The sequence below is a fragment of the Artemia franciscana genome, chromosome 5, assembly GCF_032884065.1.
Source record: "Artemia franciscana chromosome 5, ASM3288406v1, whole genome shotgun sequence".
Classification (NCBI taxonomy): Eukaryota; Metazoa; Arthropoda; class Branchiopoda; order Anostraca; family Artemiidae; genus Artemia; species Artemia franciscana.
This window is the reverse complement of record NC_088867.1, coordinates 4,552,917-4,570,493: the sequence shown is the minus strand read 5'-3', so window position 1 is coordinate 4,570,493 and position 17,577 is coordinate 4,552,917. Positions and strand designations below refer to the sequence as shown.

General features: G+C 35.5%; 1 protein-coding gene across 2 annotated transcripts in view; it reads left to right on the top strand.

Moving 5' to 3' along the window:
• Nucleotides 1-17,577, top strand: part of LOC136026903 (serine/threonine-protein kinase SIK3-like) — a 136,123-nt gene that overhangs the window by 57,463 nt on the left and 61,083 nt on the right. For both annotated transcript variants that reach the window (XM_065703724.1, XM_065703726.1), the window contains exons 7-9: nt 10,611-10,726; nt 11,819-12,064; nt 13,885-14,010. In XM_065703724.1, coding sequence (XP_065559796.1) covers nt 10,611-10,726; nt 11,819-12,064; nt 13,885-14,010 — 488 coding nt within the window. The remainder of the gene's footprint in view (nt 1-10,610; nt 10,727-11,818; nt 12,065-13,884; nt 14,011-17,577) is intronic.

Below are 17,577 nucleotides of genomic sequence, written 5' to 3'. Positions count from 1 at the left end.
AAAAGGAGCGAGGGAGGATTCCTAGTTGCCCTCCAATTTTTGGATTACTTAAAAAAGCAACTAGAATCTTTAATTTTTTACAAACGTTTTCATTGGAAAAAGATATACGTAACTTACGAATTAACTTACGTAACGAACTTCTATATTTGTATGTTTTTATTGCGTTTATGAGGGGGTTCAACCGTCGTCGATACCTCGCTCTTTACGTTAAAGCTGAAATCTTGTCCCAATTCTTTAAGAATGACATCTGAATCGCAAGGCCGTAGAATATATAGTTGAAATTACAAATAATACTTTATCGTAAAGAGTGAGGTATAACGAGGAGGTAAACCCCTCATATGCGTAATAATATTCGTTCGTTTTAAGTTTTAATGCTGCTCCTTACTTTCAGTAGAAGAACTTCATATTTTTTTCCTTGTTTTTTAAATAATGCTAGAAAATTCTGCGCCCCCTTCATTGAAATTCTCTTCCCCCATGAGAATTTTCTCCATGGAAATATCCTCCCACGTATACCCCCAACTTTCCCCTCTAAACCAAAAAAAATCCCCCTGAAAACGTTTGTACACTTCCCAGTAATCATTACTATATGTAAACACAGGTCAAAGTTTGTAACTTGCAGCCCCTGCCACGGGGACTGCAGGGGAGTAAGTCGTCCCTAAAGACATAGTTATTTGATCATAGTTATTTGATTTTGATCTGGTGACTTTTGGGGGAAAATGAGCTTGGGAGGGGGCTGAGGTGCCCTCCAAATTTTTTGGTCACTTTTTGGACCCTTTCGCGACATTCTAGGACCACTCAGTCGATACGATCACCCCTGGAAAAAAAACAAACAACAAAACAAACAAACAAATAAACACGCATCCGTGATCTGTCTTCTGGCAAAAATGCGAAATTCTACATTTTTGTAGATAGGAGCTTGAAACTTCTACACTAAGGTTCTCTGATACGCTGAATCTGATGGTGTGATTTACGTTAAGATTGTATCACTTTTAGGGGGTGTTTCCCCCTATTTTCTAAAATGAGGCACATTTTCTCAGGATCGTAACTTTTGATAGGTATATCTGATCTTGACGAAACTCATATATTTAAAATCAGCATTAAAATACGATTCTTTTGATGTAATTATTGGTGTCAAAATTCCATTTTTAGAGTTTTGGTTACTATTGAGCCGGGTCGCTCCTTACTACAGTTCGTTACCACGAACTGTTTGATACATTTCAGTAGAGAGGTGGATATATTAGTCCTTGGTGAAATCTTTTTAGTCTCTAAAATTTGAGTGTGCTCCACCGCCACCGTTCCCACCTTAACTTCCAACATATAAACATGGTGGACTACTTTTGACTCATGATCGCAAATATAATATTTAGGGAAGGGTCTTAAATGCTTAAATATTTGTTTAAGATTGGAATATGAGTATTTTAAATAATAATAATAAAAAAAAATAAATACACATTTTCACAAATGGTGTATGAGCTTCATTAGAGTTGGTGTTTAAGGATTTTTGATTTTTCCGATGATAAACATGAGTAGCATATATGTTTCACTAATTATTTCACAAATTTTTCTGAGCTTCATTAGAGTTGGTGTTTAAGGATTTTGATTTTTCCGATAATAAACATGAGTCGCATATATGTTTCACTAATTACTTCATAAATTGTTTCTGAGCATTATTAGAGTCGGTGTTTGAGGTTTTTCGATTTTTTCGATAAAAAGCTTGAGTAGCTTATATCTTTCACTAATTACTTCACAAATTGTTTCTTAGCTTCATTAGAGTTGGTGTTTAAGGATTTTTGATTTTTCCGATAATAAACATAAGTAGCATATATGTTTCACTAATTACTTCATAAATTGTTTCTGAGCTTCATTAGAGTTGGTGTTTAAAGATTTTTGATTTTTCCAATAATAAACATGAGTATCTTCTATGTTTCACTAATTACTTCACAATTTTTTTCTGAGCTTTATTAGAGTCGGTGTTTGAGGATTTTTAATTTTTCGAATAATAAACATGAATAGCTTATATGTTTCACTAATTACTTCACAAATTGTTTCTGAGCTTCATTAGAGTTGGTGTTTAAGGATTTTTGATTTTTCCGATAATAAGCATGAGTAGCTTATATCTTTCACTAATTACTTCACAAATTGTTTCTTAGCTTCATTAGAGTTCGTGTTTAAGGATTTTTGAATTTTCCGATAATAAACATGAGTAGCATATATTTTTCACTAATTACTTCATAAATTGTTTCTGAGCATTATTAGAGTCGGTGTTAGAGGATTTTTGATTTTTCCGATAATAAGCGTGAGTAGCTTATATCTTTCACTAATTACTCCACAAATTGTTTCTTAGCTTCAGTAGAGTTGGTGTTTAAGGATTTTGATTTTTCCGATAATAAACATGAGTAGCATATATGTTTCACTAATTACTTCATAAATTGTTTCTGAGCTTCATTAGAGTTGGTGTTTAAGGATTTTTGATTTTTCCAATAATAAACATGAGTAGCTTATATTTTTCACTAATTACTTCACAAATGTTTTCTGATTAGAGTCGGTGTTTGAGGATTTTTAATTTTTCAAATAATAAACATGAGTAGCTTATATGTTTCACTAATTACTTCACAAATTGTTTCTGAGCTTCATTAGAGTTGGTGTTTAAGGATTTTTGATTTTTCCGATAATAAGCATGAGTAGCTTATATCTTTCACTAATTATTTCACAAATTGTTTCTTAGCTTCATTAGAGTTGGTGTTTAAGGATTTTTGATTTTTCCGATAATAAACATGAGTAGCATATATGTTTCACTAATTACTTCATAAATTGTTTCTGAGCTTCATTAGAGTTGGTGTTTAAGGATTTTTAATTTTTCCAATAATAAACATGAATAGCTTATATGTTTCACTAATTACTTCACAAATTTTTTCTGGGCATTATTAAAGTCGGTGTTTGAGGTTTTTCGATAATAAGCATGAGTAGCTTATATCTTTCACTAATTACTTCACAAATTGTTTCTTAGCTTCATTAGAGTTGGTGTTTAAGGATTTTTGATTTTTCCGATAATAAACATGAGTAGCATATATGTTTCACTAATTACTTCATAAATTGTTTCTGAGCTTCATTAGAGTTGGTGTTTAAAGATTTTTGATTTTTCCAATAATAAACATGAGTAGTTTAGATGTTTCACTAATTACTTCACAATTTTTTTCTGAGCTTTATTAGAGTCGGTGTTTGAGGATTTTTGATTTTTCGAATAATAAACATGAATAGCTTATATGTTTCACTAATTACTTCTCAAATTGTTTCTGAGCTTCATTAGAGTTGATGTTTAAGGATTTTTGATTTTTCCGATAATAAGCATGAGTAGCTTATATCTTTCACTAATTACTTCACAAATTGTTTCTTAGCTTCATTAGAGTTGAAGTTTAAGGACTTTTGAATTTTCCGATAATAAACATGAGTAGCATATATGTTTCACTAATTACTTCATAAATTGTTTCTGAGCTTCATTAGAGTTGGTGTTTAAGGATTTTTGATTTTTCCAATAATAAACATGAGTAGCTTACATGTTTCACTAATTACTTCACAAATTTTTTCTGAGCATTATTAGAGTCGGTGTTTGAGGATTTTTGATTTTTTCGATAATAAGCATGAGTAGCTTATATCTTTCACTAATTACTTCACAAATTGTTTCTTAGCTTCATTAGAGTTGGTGTTTAAGGATTTTTGAATTTTCCGATAATAAACATGAGTAGCATATATGTTTCACTAATTACTTCATAAATTGTTTCTGAGCTTCATTAGAGTTGGTGTTTAAGGATTTTTGATTTTTTCCAATATAAACATGAGTAGCTTATATGTTTCACTAATTACTTCACAAATTTTTTCTGAGAATTATTAGAGTCGGTGTTTGAGGATTTTTAATTTTTCCAATAATAAACATGAGTAGCTTATATGTTTCACTAATTACTTCACAAATTTTTTTCTGAGCATTATTAGAGTCGGTGTTTGAGGATTTATAATTTTTCCAATAATAAACATGAGTAGCTTATATGTTTCACTAATTACTTCACAAATTGTTCCTGAGCTTCATTAGAGTCGGTGTTTAAGGATTTTTATGGCACTTGGTATTTACCAAGTGACATAATATAGCGATTGAAATTTCTGTCGGCCTGTCGGTCTGTCTCTTTGTCTGTCTCTCCCGGTTTTGCTAGTTTGGGCACTTCCAGATAAGCTGGGACGGTGAAATTTGGCAGGCGTATCAGGGACCAGACCAGATTAAATTAGAAATAGTCGTTGGAACCTGGTGGGAAGAATAAGCACAAGTCCTAGATACGTGATTGACATAACCGGATTTGATCCGCTCTCTTTGGGGGAGTTGGAGGGGGAACCTAATTCAGTAATTTGGAAAAATTACAAAACATGGGGTATTTTTAACTTCCGGACGGTTGATTGGATCCTATTGAAAATTGATTTTTGGAAGGACTTCGTGTCTCAGAGCTCTTACTTTAAATCCTGACCGAATCCGGTGAAATTGGGGGGAGTTGGAGGAAGGAACCGGAAATCTTGGAAAACGCTTAGAGTGGAGAGGTCGTGATGATACTTGGTTGGAAGAATAAGCACAAGTCCTAGATACGTGATTGAAATAAGCAGACCGGATTGGATCTCTTTGCGGGATTGGGGGAGGGGGTTAAATCAGAAAAATAGAAAAAATGAGGAATTTTTAACTTACGAACGGGTGATCAGATCTTATTTAAGTTTGGTATCTAGAAGGGCCTTATGCTTCAGAGCTCTTATTTAAAATCTCGACCAGATCCGATGACATTGGGGGGAGGTGGAGGAGGAAACCGGAAATCTTGGAAAACGTGAAAATTGAAGTATCTTTATCTTAAGAATGGATGATCGAATCTTAATGAAACTTGATATATACAAAGATCTCGTGTCTCAGATGCTCTATTTTCAATTCGAATCAGATTCGGGGACATAGGGGGATGGAGGGGGAAACAGAAATCTTCGAGACCGGAAATCTTGGAAAACACTTAGAGTGGAGAGATCGAAATAAAATTTGATGGGAAGAATAAGCACAAGTTTTAAATACGTTCTTGACATAACTGAACCAGATCTGCTCTCTTTGGGGGAGTTGCGGCGGGGATTTTCAGTGCTTTGGCGATTTAGGTGCTTCTGGATGTGCTTGAACAATGCAAATTGGTAGGCGTGTTAGGGACATGCACAAATTGAATTGATAGCAGTCGTTTCCCCGATTCAAACATGTGGGGGGCTGGAGGGACAGGAAAAATTTAAAAAAATGAGGTATTTTTGACTTACGAATGGGTGATTGGATATTAATGAAATTTAATATTTAGAAGGACCTCGTGTCCCAGAGCTATTATTTTGAATTCCCGACCGTATCCGGTGATAGTAGGGGGAGTTGGAGGGGGCAACGGGAAGTCTTGGAAAACGCTTAGAGTGGAAGATCGGGATGAAAATTGGTGGGAAAAATAAGCACAAGTCCTAGATGCGTGATTGGCATAACGGGACTGACTGTTCTCTTTGGGGGAGTTGCGGGGTGGGGTCTTAATTCGGAAAAATTAGAAAAATTGAGGTATTTTTAACTTACGAACGGGTGACCAGATCTTGATGAAATTTGATATTTAGAAGGAATTCATTTCCAAGAGCTCTTATTTTAAATCCCGATCGGACCTAGTTACATTTGGGGAGTTGGAGGTGGAAACTGGAAATCTTGGAAAACTTTTAGAGTGGAGAGATCGGGATGAAACTTAGTGGGTAGGATAAGCAAATAACGTAGATACGTGATTGACGTAACCGGACTAATCTCACTAATCACTTCACAAATTGTTTCCGAGGTTCATTAGAGTTTGTGTTTAAAAATTTTCAATTTTTCAATAATAAACACGAGTAGCTTATATGTTTCACTAATCACTTCACAAATTGTTTCTGAGCTTCATTAGAATCGGTGTTTAAGGATTTTTAATTTTTCCAATAATAAACACGAGTAGCTTATATGTTTCACTAATTACTTCTCAAATTGTTTCCGAGCTTCATTAGAGTTGGTGTTTAAGGATTTTTAATTTATCCCATAATAAACATAAGTATCTTAGATGTTATAAATAATTTTTAGAATTATAAATAACTATACATATTAATATAAATATTCATTTTATTCATCCCCACTTTTAACTATTAGAGGGCAAACAAGAAATACGGGCTTTGATTTCTAGTAGTACTGTATTCCGGTAGAAGTCTTAGAAAAGATCTGGAAAATTACTCACTGCTTAAAAAAAAACAGATAGCTCAAAACTTAAAAGTTTTTATTTGATGCCTTTTGATTTTGTATGTATAAATGTTCCCTCCAGAACTCACTGATTATCTTCACATAATATCACGCTTTAGTACGCTCTGTGTACACTGGAAAGATGGAGGCACAATAGCAGGCCCGAAATCGTGACGTGGAAGCATAACCAGAGACGGGGAATGAGGACTGGACGCCCGACTGGAAAACTGGAAACAGGATGGGAAACCTGGAAGCACGACCGGAGACACGTGTGTATGGGTAAAAACAGGTTTAGTGCGCAAGTTCATGTGCATTACTGACAGACATTTTCAAACCTTTGATCATAGTTCCGATTTTCTTTAATTTGTGGCTTGAGAAACTTTCAAAACATTCCCATGTCTAAATAGTATGGTCATAACTGCCAAAGCGGTAGAAGTGATTTGCTATTCTTTTCACAACATTGTTTATTTATTTATTCATATTTTTTTGATTACTCATTTGTACTTGTATCAGGACATCGTCAGGTCTTCTTGGCGCCAAAGATGTAACCAACTGCTTAGATTCTTTGCCAAACTGCTCGATCAATACAATGTGTTTGATTGCAATATGACTAACATAGTTTGTATCGGGGTGACTTTGTCTGTAAGACACTTTAGTTTCATCCAATTCAATTCAACATTTTCCTTGCTTAAAGTACAAGGGACACGGACATAATATTTATATGTATATATATATATATATATATAACTATATATATAACTATATATATATATATATATATATATATATATATATATATATATATATATATATATATATATATAATATATATATATATATATATATATATATATATATATATTAATATATATATCCGTATTCAATTAATCCCATTTTAGTAGTAGTAGACGCCAGATTACAGATAAAAAATATGGATGAAAAGTCAGCAAAAAAATGCTAAAAGATATGGTACCAAACAGATTAAAAAGTTGGGTTGTTTTTAGGAACTAACAGATTACTACTGTTTGAATTTTTGCAGACAAAAAGCTTTGTCAAATTCAACTGATTTGTTCCTCTTGCTTATTTTCAGGGTTATACATGATAGCACTGGTAAAAATGTGGTACTGCCCTAAATACTTCATAGTTTTAAAATAAACTTTTTTTTTTAGAAAATAGTGGTTTTCAGGCATGATTAGACCTAAGATGAATCCAGGGGACAATTTTTTTTCATGTCCTTGTTGCTTTAAGATATAAGTTGTCGGAAAAAAAAAGAAAAAGTCTAGTGCCCCAAAGATACCCCTTTTAAACTCTTCAGATACGATTCTATTTTTTAGATTTGAATTTTGAGTTTTCAAATCTGATTTTCAACACTTATGAAAGAACAACATCTGGAATTACCTATTTTACAGGCACCTTTGCAAGGCCAACTTTACGGTAATTGACACCGTCATCCAGGAACATACGCGGGAGGGGGAACGAGGCCGGTCTCCTCCCCCAGTTCCCAATATTTCGTTTGGGGTATTTCTTGTTCAAATTACCCAATTCGTTTTTATTATTAACCCCCTCCCCGAATAATCATGCATGCATGTCTGCCACCATCCTTCCCACGCTGAACATTCTTCCGAAGATAAACTCGACCAATTTGGCCATTTAAATTATTCGTCTCAGTAGCGTAACTGGACGTTGGAATCAAGGAAGGTCCAGTATTGATCATAAATTTCGGCTCTTTTTAGCGGCTAAAGAATTAAAGTGTAACATAAGTATTTTTAATGTACGAGGGTGGCCTGAAAAGTTTCCAGCCTAAGATGGTTACAAGAATGTTTATCTAAAAATTTATTTTTATTTTTTCTACATTGTCTCCTTGTGACTCTATACACTTCTCCCAGCGATGCTCCCATAGTCCCATCGCTTTAATCCGTCAAGATAGTACTTGATGTTCTTCTATGCAAAATAATTGTTCACAAAGATGATTGCCTCCTCATTTGACAATAATATTTGTCTTCTGAGCGCATTTCTTAGTTGAGGGAACACGAAGAAATCGCTTGGGGCTAGATCTGGTGAATAAGGTGTATGGTCAAGCAGTTCAAACCGTAACTCACGGATTTTCGCCATGGCAACTGTTGAGGTGTGAGACGGGGCGTTGTCTTGGTGAAACAGGATTTTCTTTTTCAAGTGTGGCCGTTTATCCGCAATTTCTGCCTTCAGCATGTCAATTAATGATGCGTAGTACTCACCTGTAATGGTTTTCCCGTTTTAAAGAAAATCGATTTGAATAACTCTATGACTATCCCAAGAAACAGTCGCTATCACTTTCCCAGCCAAAAAAAACACAAAAACGATTTTACTTTTTTTGGAGCCGGTTCCCCCTGGTGCAGTCCACTGTATTGACTCTATTTTTGTTTCAGGCGTATAATTATGTATCCAAGTTTCATCTAGAGCAATGAATCTGCGCCAAAATTTAATTAATCGGTTCCCCCTTTTCAGTCCACTGTATTTTTGTTTCAGGCGTAAAATGATGTATCCCAGTTTCACCTACAGTAATTAATCGGTGTCAAAACTCGGATTTATTGTGCCTAAACTGCGCCAATGGAGCATTGCAAACGTTCACTCGAACACGTTTTTGGTCTAACGTTAGCAAACGTGGCACCCAACACAGACAGCTTTCTCATGCCTAGGTTTTGATTTAATATGTGACAAACTCGTTCTTTGAACATTTTCATTGCCTCTGTTATCCCTGTCACTTCAATTCGACGGTCGTTTAACACCATTCGGTGATCTTTATCGATGTTTTTGTCAGTAGTTACAGTTGTTGGACCGAACGTTCTTGATCTTCCAAGCTCTTACGGCTACGTTTAAATTCAGCTGTCAAAAATTTCACTGTGGTAAGTGACGGCGAAGAGTCCCCGTACACAGAGTCTAACTCATTTTTGATTTGCGTAGGCGTATTTCCTTTCAAAAATAAATAATTTATGACAGCTCGATACTCGATTTTTTCCATTTTCACACGAAAACTAACATCAACTCACTCAAACGACTGTTAAATAAAAACTGCGCGTCAAAAATGGCCGAAACTTTGATGTTTTGCTGTGTGTCAGGATGTACAACTACATTCCTTGACTTTTATTGACGAGTTATGCCATCTTCACGTTGAAGTCGGAAACTTTTTAGACCACCCTTGTATAACACAGACCAGGACTGCCACTGACAATTTGACAGTATCCCAAGAGTCACTTGCGAAGAATCCTAAGGTTTGAAAAGCAAACACCGAGACATTAATAAGAATAGTGTTTCCTAGGTAGGGAAAATCGAAAGTATGTCGGTCTATGTGTTTGTCCTTTGTTCATTACTACACTGTTCATCCCATTGCCAAGAAACTTATAAGAAATTATTGAATATACTCTTGTTAAGGTTCTCCTTGTCTCTCCTTGTCTTCTCCTTTATTACTTTACAGTTCATTCAACAATATTCCTTGGATATCGCATGAAGTGTGTGACGGGTATGTCGGATAAATGCACTTTTAAAGGCAACGCGAATAAATATTCTTTTCCGGTTCAGGTTCTTTTATTTTTTACAATAATTACAACATAAGTGGAACTACTCCCGGCAGAGAGCTTAGCTCGAATGGCACGAGAGTTATAAATGAAAACAACAACTGTCTTCGAAATAAGAAAAAATAATAATAATAGTAAAAAATAATAGTAATAATAATACTCACCAGTTCCAACTCACAATCAAACAACAACCATAAAAAGGAGAAAAAAAAACAACAAACAACCAGACGACCTTTGAACTGACAAAATGGGCGAACCCATCAAAAAAAAAAAAAAAAAAAAAAAAAAACACCAACCGCAAAAAAATAAATAATAATAATCTATAATTGATCGAAAAAACTCTAATATTCACTTATCAAAAACTCTCTAAATATCTTTTTATACTCCTTGGAGACAACCCGTTGATATCATTTTTATATTTATTATAACTTATTATCAAACTATACCTAAAAAAACCGCGACCGCTCGCATCTGACAAGAGGCCAGTGAATTAGTGAATTTCGTCGAGTAGAGTAGGGGTGAGTAGATTCCAAAGGAAGCAGGTCGAACTTATGAAGAAGAGATGGAAGAAGATTCCAAAGATTCCAATTTCAGGACCAATGTTTCAGATTGTCGATGAAAGTTACAAGGAGTGGCAGTCCTGATAAAGACGCTGTCTGAGCACTATCTGTTTGCGGAATCAGGATTTTAGTGAATTTGCATAAATTGGCAACAGGAGATGCACCATTAGTATTTTTAAACAATTTGTCTGCCTCTTTTGTATGATTCCTTCTTTGCAGAATGTGAAAACTTGTTAAAGCACATGCTTGTTGTCAACCCAGAGAAGAGGATCAGCTTGAGCCATATGGTGCAGCATAAGTGGATGATTGGAAAAGCTGAGGAAGTAGCGAAATATGTAAGAATTCTGTTACTTTTTTCATTGTCCAAAAGCATTTATGTGCTATGTTTAGGCTATTTTATTCTTCTTTTTCAGAAAACAATCTGAGCTATAGCTTATTTGTTGTTCGTTTGTTTTTTAATGTCTTTGAATGCTAGAGGTTTTATGTCCATTTAAGAAGGTTTACGCTTATTAAGGATTTAATATGACAACACAGACCAACATATACACCTGTAGCCTCCCACAACTGCTGGTGCGACAAAAACTTTGCTTACAAAAAAGGTAACTTTTAAAGGGAGGGGGTGTAAGACTTTTAGGAATAGGGAAAGGTAACTAACAGGATTTTTTTCAGTCTTCGTGACACAGATTTTTCTAACTGGAGGATAGCTAAAGAACAGATAAGAAAAAAACAACAATATTATAATGTATGTAACTTTTATTTCACGGCATCCAAACCTTTTCTAGCTCTGTACTCTCTTAGCCTATAACTTGATCTTGCGCCTCCTTTCGAATAGGCTACCGGATTTTTTGCCGAAACACTACTTTATTTATGCCATTCTAGGTAATAGCATAGCAATCATTATCAAATTATTGTTACCCAACACAATTTCTATGGCAAAAATTAACTTATCAGTTGATTTAAAGAAAACTAGTCTTAGGGGGAGGCGTAGCTTGAACGCAGAAAATTCGAAGGAAGACTCATTTGGTTGGGAATCAAAAACTTCTCTCATTTTATTTTATTTATATTGTTTTGTTATTGTTTGTTATTGTATTTGTTTTTTTCTCCTTTCCGTATTTCACTGTGTTTATTTCTCTTTTCACTTAGTGCCAATTTGCATTTTTCTGTAATTGTAGATGTGAAATACTGGGTTTTCGGTTGATTTGTTAATAATGTTGCCGGAGTAGATTTGCCAATACGCACTGGGTAGATAGATAGATCTACCCGGCAGGCCAACATAGTGACGTCGCTTGGTCGTTTGGCAACTCTACTGCCTTCTATCAAAACATTGCCTGAGTAAATTTCTGTGTCATCTCTATCTCCTTTTCTATCACTTCTTCTCATGTCGTTCAACTCCACTCCTCATATTATATTTCACATGGTTTTTGTAGCATTTGGAAATGGAGGCTTCCCAAGAACCAGTTCAAGAGCCAATAAACGAGCATGTAATTGAACATATGATGCAGTTGCCCGGTGTAGAGAGAGAAGCCGTGGTACATAGTATTCTAGCAAATAGGTATGATAACCTCAGTGCCATCTATTACCTTCTAATGGAGAAGTTACGAGAATCTTCAAAAAGTGAAGAAGGAATGCTAACACTGCCCCCTGGATATGGCGAAGAGCAAAGCCTAGAAATGGTACGCCTTTTTTTTATTCATTTCTTTTATAATGTTCTTTTATCATTTTTGATCATATTATAGAAACCAAAATCGTATGTGTATACAGGCTATATGGTGAAAGTCGTATATGTAACTGCCATACCTACTCACAGGGGGAAGGTAGGACAAATTCCACTGCACGAAACTGGTCCAAAGGAGCCCACTTCGACTCCGGTCACTCCCCAAAATGTCAAAACTATTTAGAATTATTATAGTCAGCCATAGACGAGACCCAGGGAACAGGGGCAATATGAAAGTTTTTTTTTACCACTCCTAGAAAATAAGAATACTGGCTTTTTCAAACCCCTCTGTTTAGGACAAAATCTGTATTTCATCCCTGCCCAACATTTCACAACTATGTGGAATTATTATAGTCGCCCATAGACGAGACCCAGGAAACAGGGGCATTATGAAAGTTTTTTCCCAGTCCTAGAAAATAAAAATACTGGCTTTTTCACACCCCTCCTTTTAGGACAAAATCTATTTCATCCCTTCCCAAAATGTCCAAACTACGTGGAATTATTATGGTCGCCCATAGACGAGACCCAGGGAACAGGGGGAATATGAAAGTTTTTTTCCCACTCCTATAAAATAAGAATTCTGGCTTTTTCACACCCCTCTTTTAGGACAAAATCTGTATTTCATCCCTCCCCAAGATGTCAAAGCTATGTGGAATTATTATAGTCGCTCATAGACGAGACCCAGGGAACCGGGTTAATCTGGAAGTTTTTTTTTAATCTGAGGATGGGGTTAGAAGTTTTGAAGCATGTACTGCAGATAAAATGTCTAACGATCTGTTTGAATAGATTCTTTTGAATTTGTGTTGGTTTAAGATATATTAAAACGATTTACGCTCATCACTTTGATTTTTGCATTGTGGTGTATAAACTTGTGGGATCCAGAGTATCCTTGCTTTATATATCTCACTTACTTTACTAAACCTTTTTTAGTATATGCGATGGTAATATTCATATGGTCTTTACGATTTGAACCTATTATAAAGACCGTCCAAGATAGTTCACAGGAATTGTGATATAAACGATTAATTTGAGGTGGGATTTTGCTTTTGCATTAATCTAAAGAAAATTCGAAATTTTGAAAGCTATTAATTGACCTATTGTTATAGAAATTATTAAACGCTCATTTTTGCAATAGTGCATAGCTTGTAGAGCCCAATTTATATATATATATATATATATATATATATATATATATATGAATCAGTTATGTCTATTTTCTATATATTTGCTTACAAAAACAAAAACAAAAAAACATTTAAGCTGAAAATTGACTCGGAATGGCGTTATGTGAGGGCTGAAGGTATGAGTGGCAACCTTAGTGAAAAGAGCGAGGTGCAATTTCTAGACGGGGGGATGTTATGTCTCAAACACCAAAAATAAGAAGAACAATCGGGAATTTTATAAGACAGTGGGAAACAAATTAGAATGAATATTTCGCCCTATGTCCAAGGGCCGTCCTCAGCAATATAAATGAGAAAAAACAACTTACGAAAGGATAAAATCAATAAAACTAAAATGAACAATTTTTCAAAACAGTCCCAGCATCCTTACCTCAGTGAAGTTCAAACAGGACTGAAAAATAAATTGTTATGAAATGAAATGAAACGAGGCAATTCAATGTTTGTGATGGAAAGGCAGTGTGGTCTTCGTCGTTAGTTATGTCTCCCAGTCTATGCCCGCACGTATAGGTATTTTGGCGAAGGTGAACTTTTTTTGTTTACCGTCTGTTCCTGTTTTTTTTTGCCATTATTGAGTCTTGATTTCTGTCCTACCTTTTAGTTTGCTGACAGATTGAGTCCTTTGGAAAATGCTGACGAAGTTCCAAATGCACAAATGACTGCCATTCGAGAAAGACAATCAATTAGACGACATACTGTTGGGCCCTCAGATACGTCACATGATCAGGTATATTCTTTTCTCCTTCACTACATAAGTTTTCAGTTAGTTTCACAATCAGTCGCAGAAGAATGTGAAATAAAATTATTTGCCTCCAACCGCCCATTGTCAAATTTAAACTTTCATAATCGAAATTTAAACAATCACAGCTACCCATTGAAGTTTTGATTGAAATTTAACTTTAATCAAAAGTTAAATTCTTGTTTCTGAAGCTTTGTTTGACCGACAATTGCAGAAGAAGGGCATAGGTGGGGGGCTGAATACGTATCCTCTAAACCTTGTGATTTTGTTTTTTACCATTATTGCCTATATATTCACCTAATTCACCTATTTGGTTAAATTCTATCTCCTTTCCGTACTCTAATAGAGAGGCGTAGGTAGATTTTTAAGCGGGTGGGACAGTGTCAATTTTTACCACAACTTACCCCTTTCTACGTTCAAGTTCCCCGAAGGTTAAATAAACAAACAAATGAGTATGTCCAATTGCGCACTAAGACGTACATCACCTATGGACAATGATATCCCATTATCTCCACTAGCTATACCACGGCTACTAAATGATATCCTGCGTAGTTTGTGCCTCTTAAAAAAATTGGCTTTAAGTTCCTTATTTAATTTTTTAAAGCAAGTACATTCGGAAGAATTTATTGTGGGATGAAGGAAAGGTTGTCTCCAGAAAAGGTGAAAAAAGAGGAAAGAAACCGAGGAAATTTAAAAACAGAAGATTACTGAACTCATTTTTCAGAATTTTGAAAAATTGTGGGATTTTCAGGCAAAAAATGCTTAGTCAGTGCTTTGTCCCGCTTTGATTCACAGCTTTTAAACTGGCAAGTCAAGTTTGTCATTACTGCTCAGAAAATAATAATTGAAAAAATGATTTAAATGAGGATTTTTTTTTTAGCAACTTTAGATAATCAAAAGAGCAGATATCAAATAATTCGTGGTAACGAAGTGTAAGTAAGGAGTGACCCGGCTCAATACTAACCGAAGTTCTAAAAAGTGTAACTTTGATACCCATAGATATCTTAAAAGCTTCGGCTTATTATGCTGATTTCAAGTATATGAGTTTAAGTAAATTTATTCTTACCAATAAAGGCTATGAACCTGAGAAAATTTGTCTAATTTTCGAAAAAAGAGAGAAACACCTCCTAAAAGTCATAGAATCTTAATGAAAATCTTACCATTGGATTCAGCGTATCAGAAAACCCTAATGTAGAGGTTTCAAGCTTCTATCTGCAAAAATGTGGAATTTTGTATTTTTGCCAGAAGAAAGATCACGGATGCGTGTTTATTTGTTTGTTTTTTTCCCTGGGATGATCTTATCAACCCAGTGGTCCTAGAAATTTTCTGAAAGGGCTCATTCAAATGGAAATTGTAAGTTCTATTGCCATTTTCAAGTGACTAAAAAGATTGGAGGGTAACTGGGCCCCCTCCCCCGCTCCCTTTTCCTCAAAATCATCCGATCAAAATTTAAAATAGCCATTTCGTTCATCATTTGAAAGGCCAATAAGTATACCTTTGGGTATAATATTACCACCGCATCCCCCCATAGCCCCAGGGGAAAGGTCTTTAAGTTAAAAAAATTTTCCCAGTTTTTACGCATAGTATTTTTTATTGGGAAGTATGTATACATTTCCGTAAGGGGGGATTTTGTGCTGAAAGTTTTTTCACTGGGGAATTTTCGATGGGTAGGGCAGTTTCCAGGGGGTGAACTTGTCAGAGGAATTTATATACTGGGGGAATTTGACAGAATTCCTAAACAAAATTCTTTTCATATTTCTTGCTTTCTCTTTTTCGTCTCAATTTCACCCGTAGAGTCGTTAACGGTAATTATCAGGAGTAAATTTTCACCAATATTGAATTGTCTTGAGAATATTTCCGTGGGGAGGGAGATTCCTTCGTGGAGATGGGGCCAGGTTTCCTGGCATTATTTAAAAAACGATCTGAAATTAAATAAAGAAGCAAGCTTTTCAGCTGAAAGTAAGGAGCAACATTAAAATTTAAAGCGAACAGAAATTGTTACGTATATGGAATGGATTTCCCCTACTCAACGCCTCACTATTTACGCTAAAGTCTGATTTTGTCCCAATTTACTTACTTACTTAAGACGAAACACAGGCTATTCAACCCAACTCGGCATCAAGAAAATGCTGGATCAAATGCTTCTTTTGGGTTCTGTCTTCTGCGAGTGGTCAAAGAAATTCCAGCCACCCCTTGTCCCACTTATGATCTCCAAGTGGTTCGACATCGTTTCTGACAACGTTATGCCAAGATATCATCTGGCCACCTTTTTTTTTCTTCCATGAGGAAGTGAGGGCTGCTAGTAGTAATTGGCGTATCAGGGTCTTCTTTGAGCGCCCCATTGCGTGACCTAGCCGTTTCAGACATCTTTTCTTGATCATGGTGGAAACGTCATGCTTTTGTCCGGATGCTTTCATCAGCTCTTGGCTGCTGATTCTTTGCGCCAGCCGTATGTTGGTAATAGCCTGTAGACATTTTCAGTTAAAAGGGTCAAGCTGACGCTCTTTCTCTATCTTGAGAAGCCAGGTCTCACATCCATATAACAAAATCGAACGCACACATGCTGAGTAGATCCTGAGCTTCGTCACGAGGTTGATTTCTCTTCTAGTCCAAAATAATTTGTGGAGCTGGCCGAAGACGGAACAAGCTTTGCTAATCCTTCCTTGAATCTCACCAGTGGCTCCATCTTTAGCATCTTTCGCTTACCCTAGGCATTTGAAATCCTCCACCCTCTCAATAGGTTCTCCACTGATGTATTTAGAAGTGTTCTCTTTGGTTGAAATATACTTTGTTTTAGGGATACTGATCGCAAGTCCTTTCTCTCTTGCCGTTTTCACTACTCTTTGTATCGTAATTTGTGCTTTCTGGTTTTTGAGCAGAGTCTGCGTTTAGAGTACCGTCGTCTGCATATTCGATGTTAGCAATTTTTCCTGCACTGAAAAAGCGACACTTTTATCTACTTTCAATGTGTTTTTCATAATCCAATCTGTAATATAGTTGAAAAGAATTGGCGATGTCGGACATCCTTGACGGACGCCATAAGCTATTTCAAATAGTTCCGTTAGCTCACCATATATTCGATCGTTACTCAGGCAATTCTTATATTATAATATTAGCAGGTCGACCATTTTCGTTGGAACACCGTCTTCGAGTATTATTTGCCATAAGAAGGGTCATAAAATCGAGTCAAAAGCAGCGATGAAGTCAAGAAAGACTGCGAAGGTATCCAATCTGTGAATGAAACGTTGTTGAAGAAGAAGTCGCAGGGTGAAGATGTGGTTTACGAAAACCTACCTGATTCTTTCTTTTTAACAAGTGGCCAGGGAAAAATATCATTAGTTGAAGTTTCATGGTTCTTTATATGGGCAGTGCTACTGTGCTACTCTGGTACCCCATATTCAGCAAAAAAGAATAAAATATAAAAAAATAAGAATATTCAGCAAATGAATAAGGTCCTTTTCTTTGAAATCTGTTCTTTCTTGTGCCTTACTCTCGCTCTTTTCTAAAGCTGTTCATTTAATTTAAATTAATTTAAATTAAACTTGCCAAAATCTT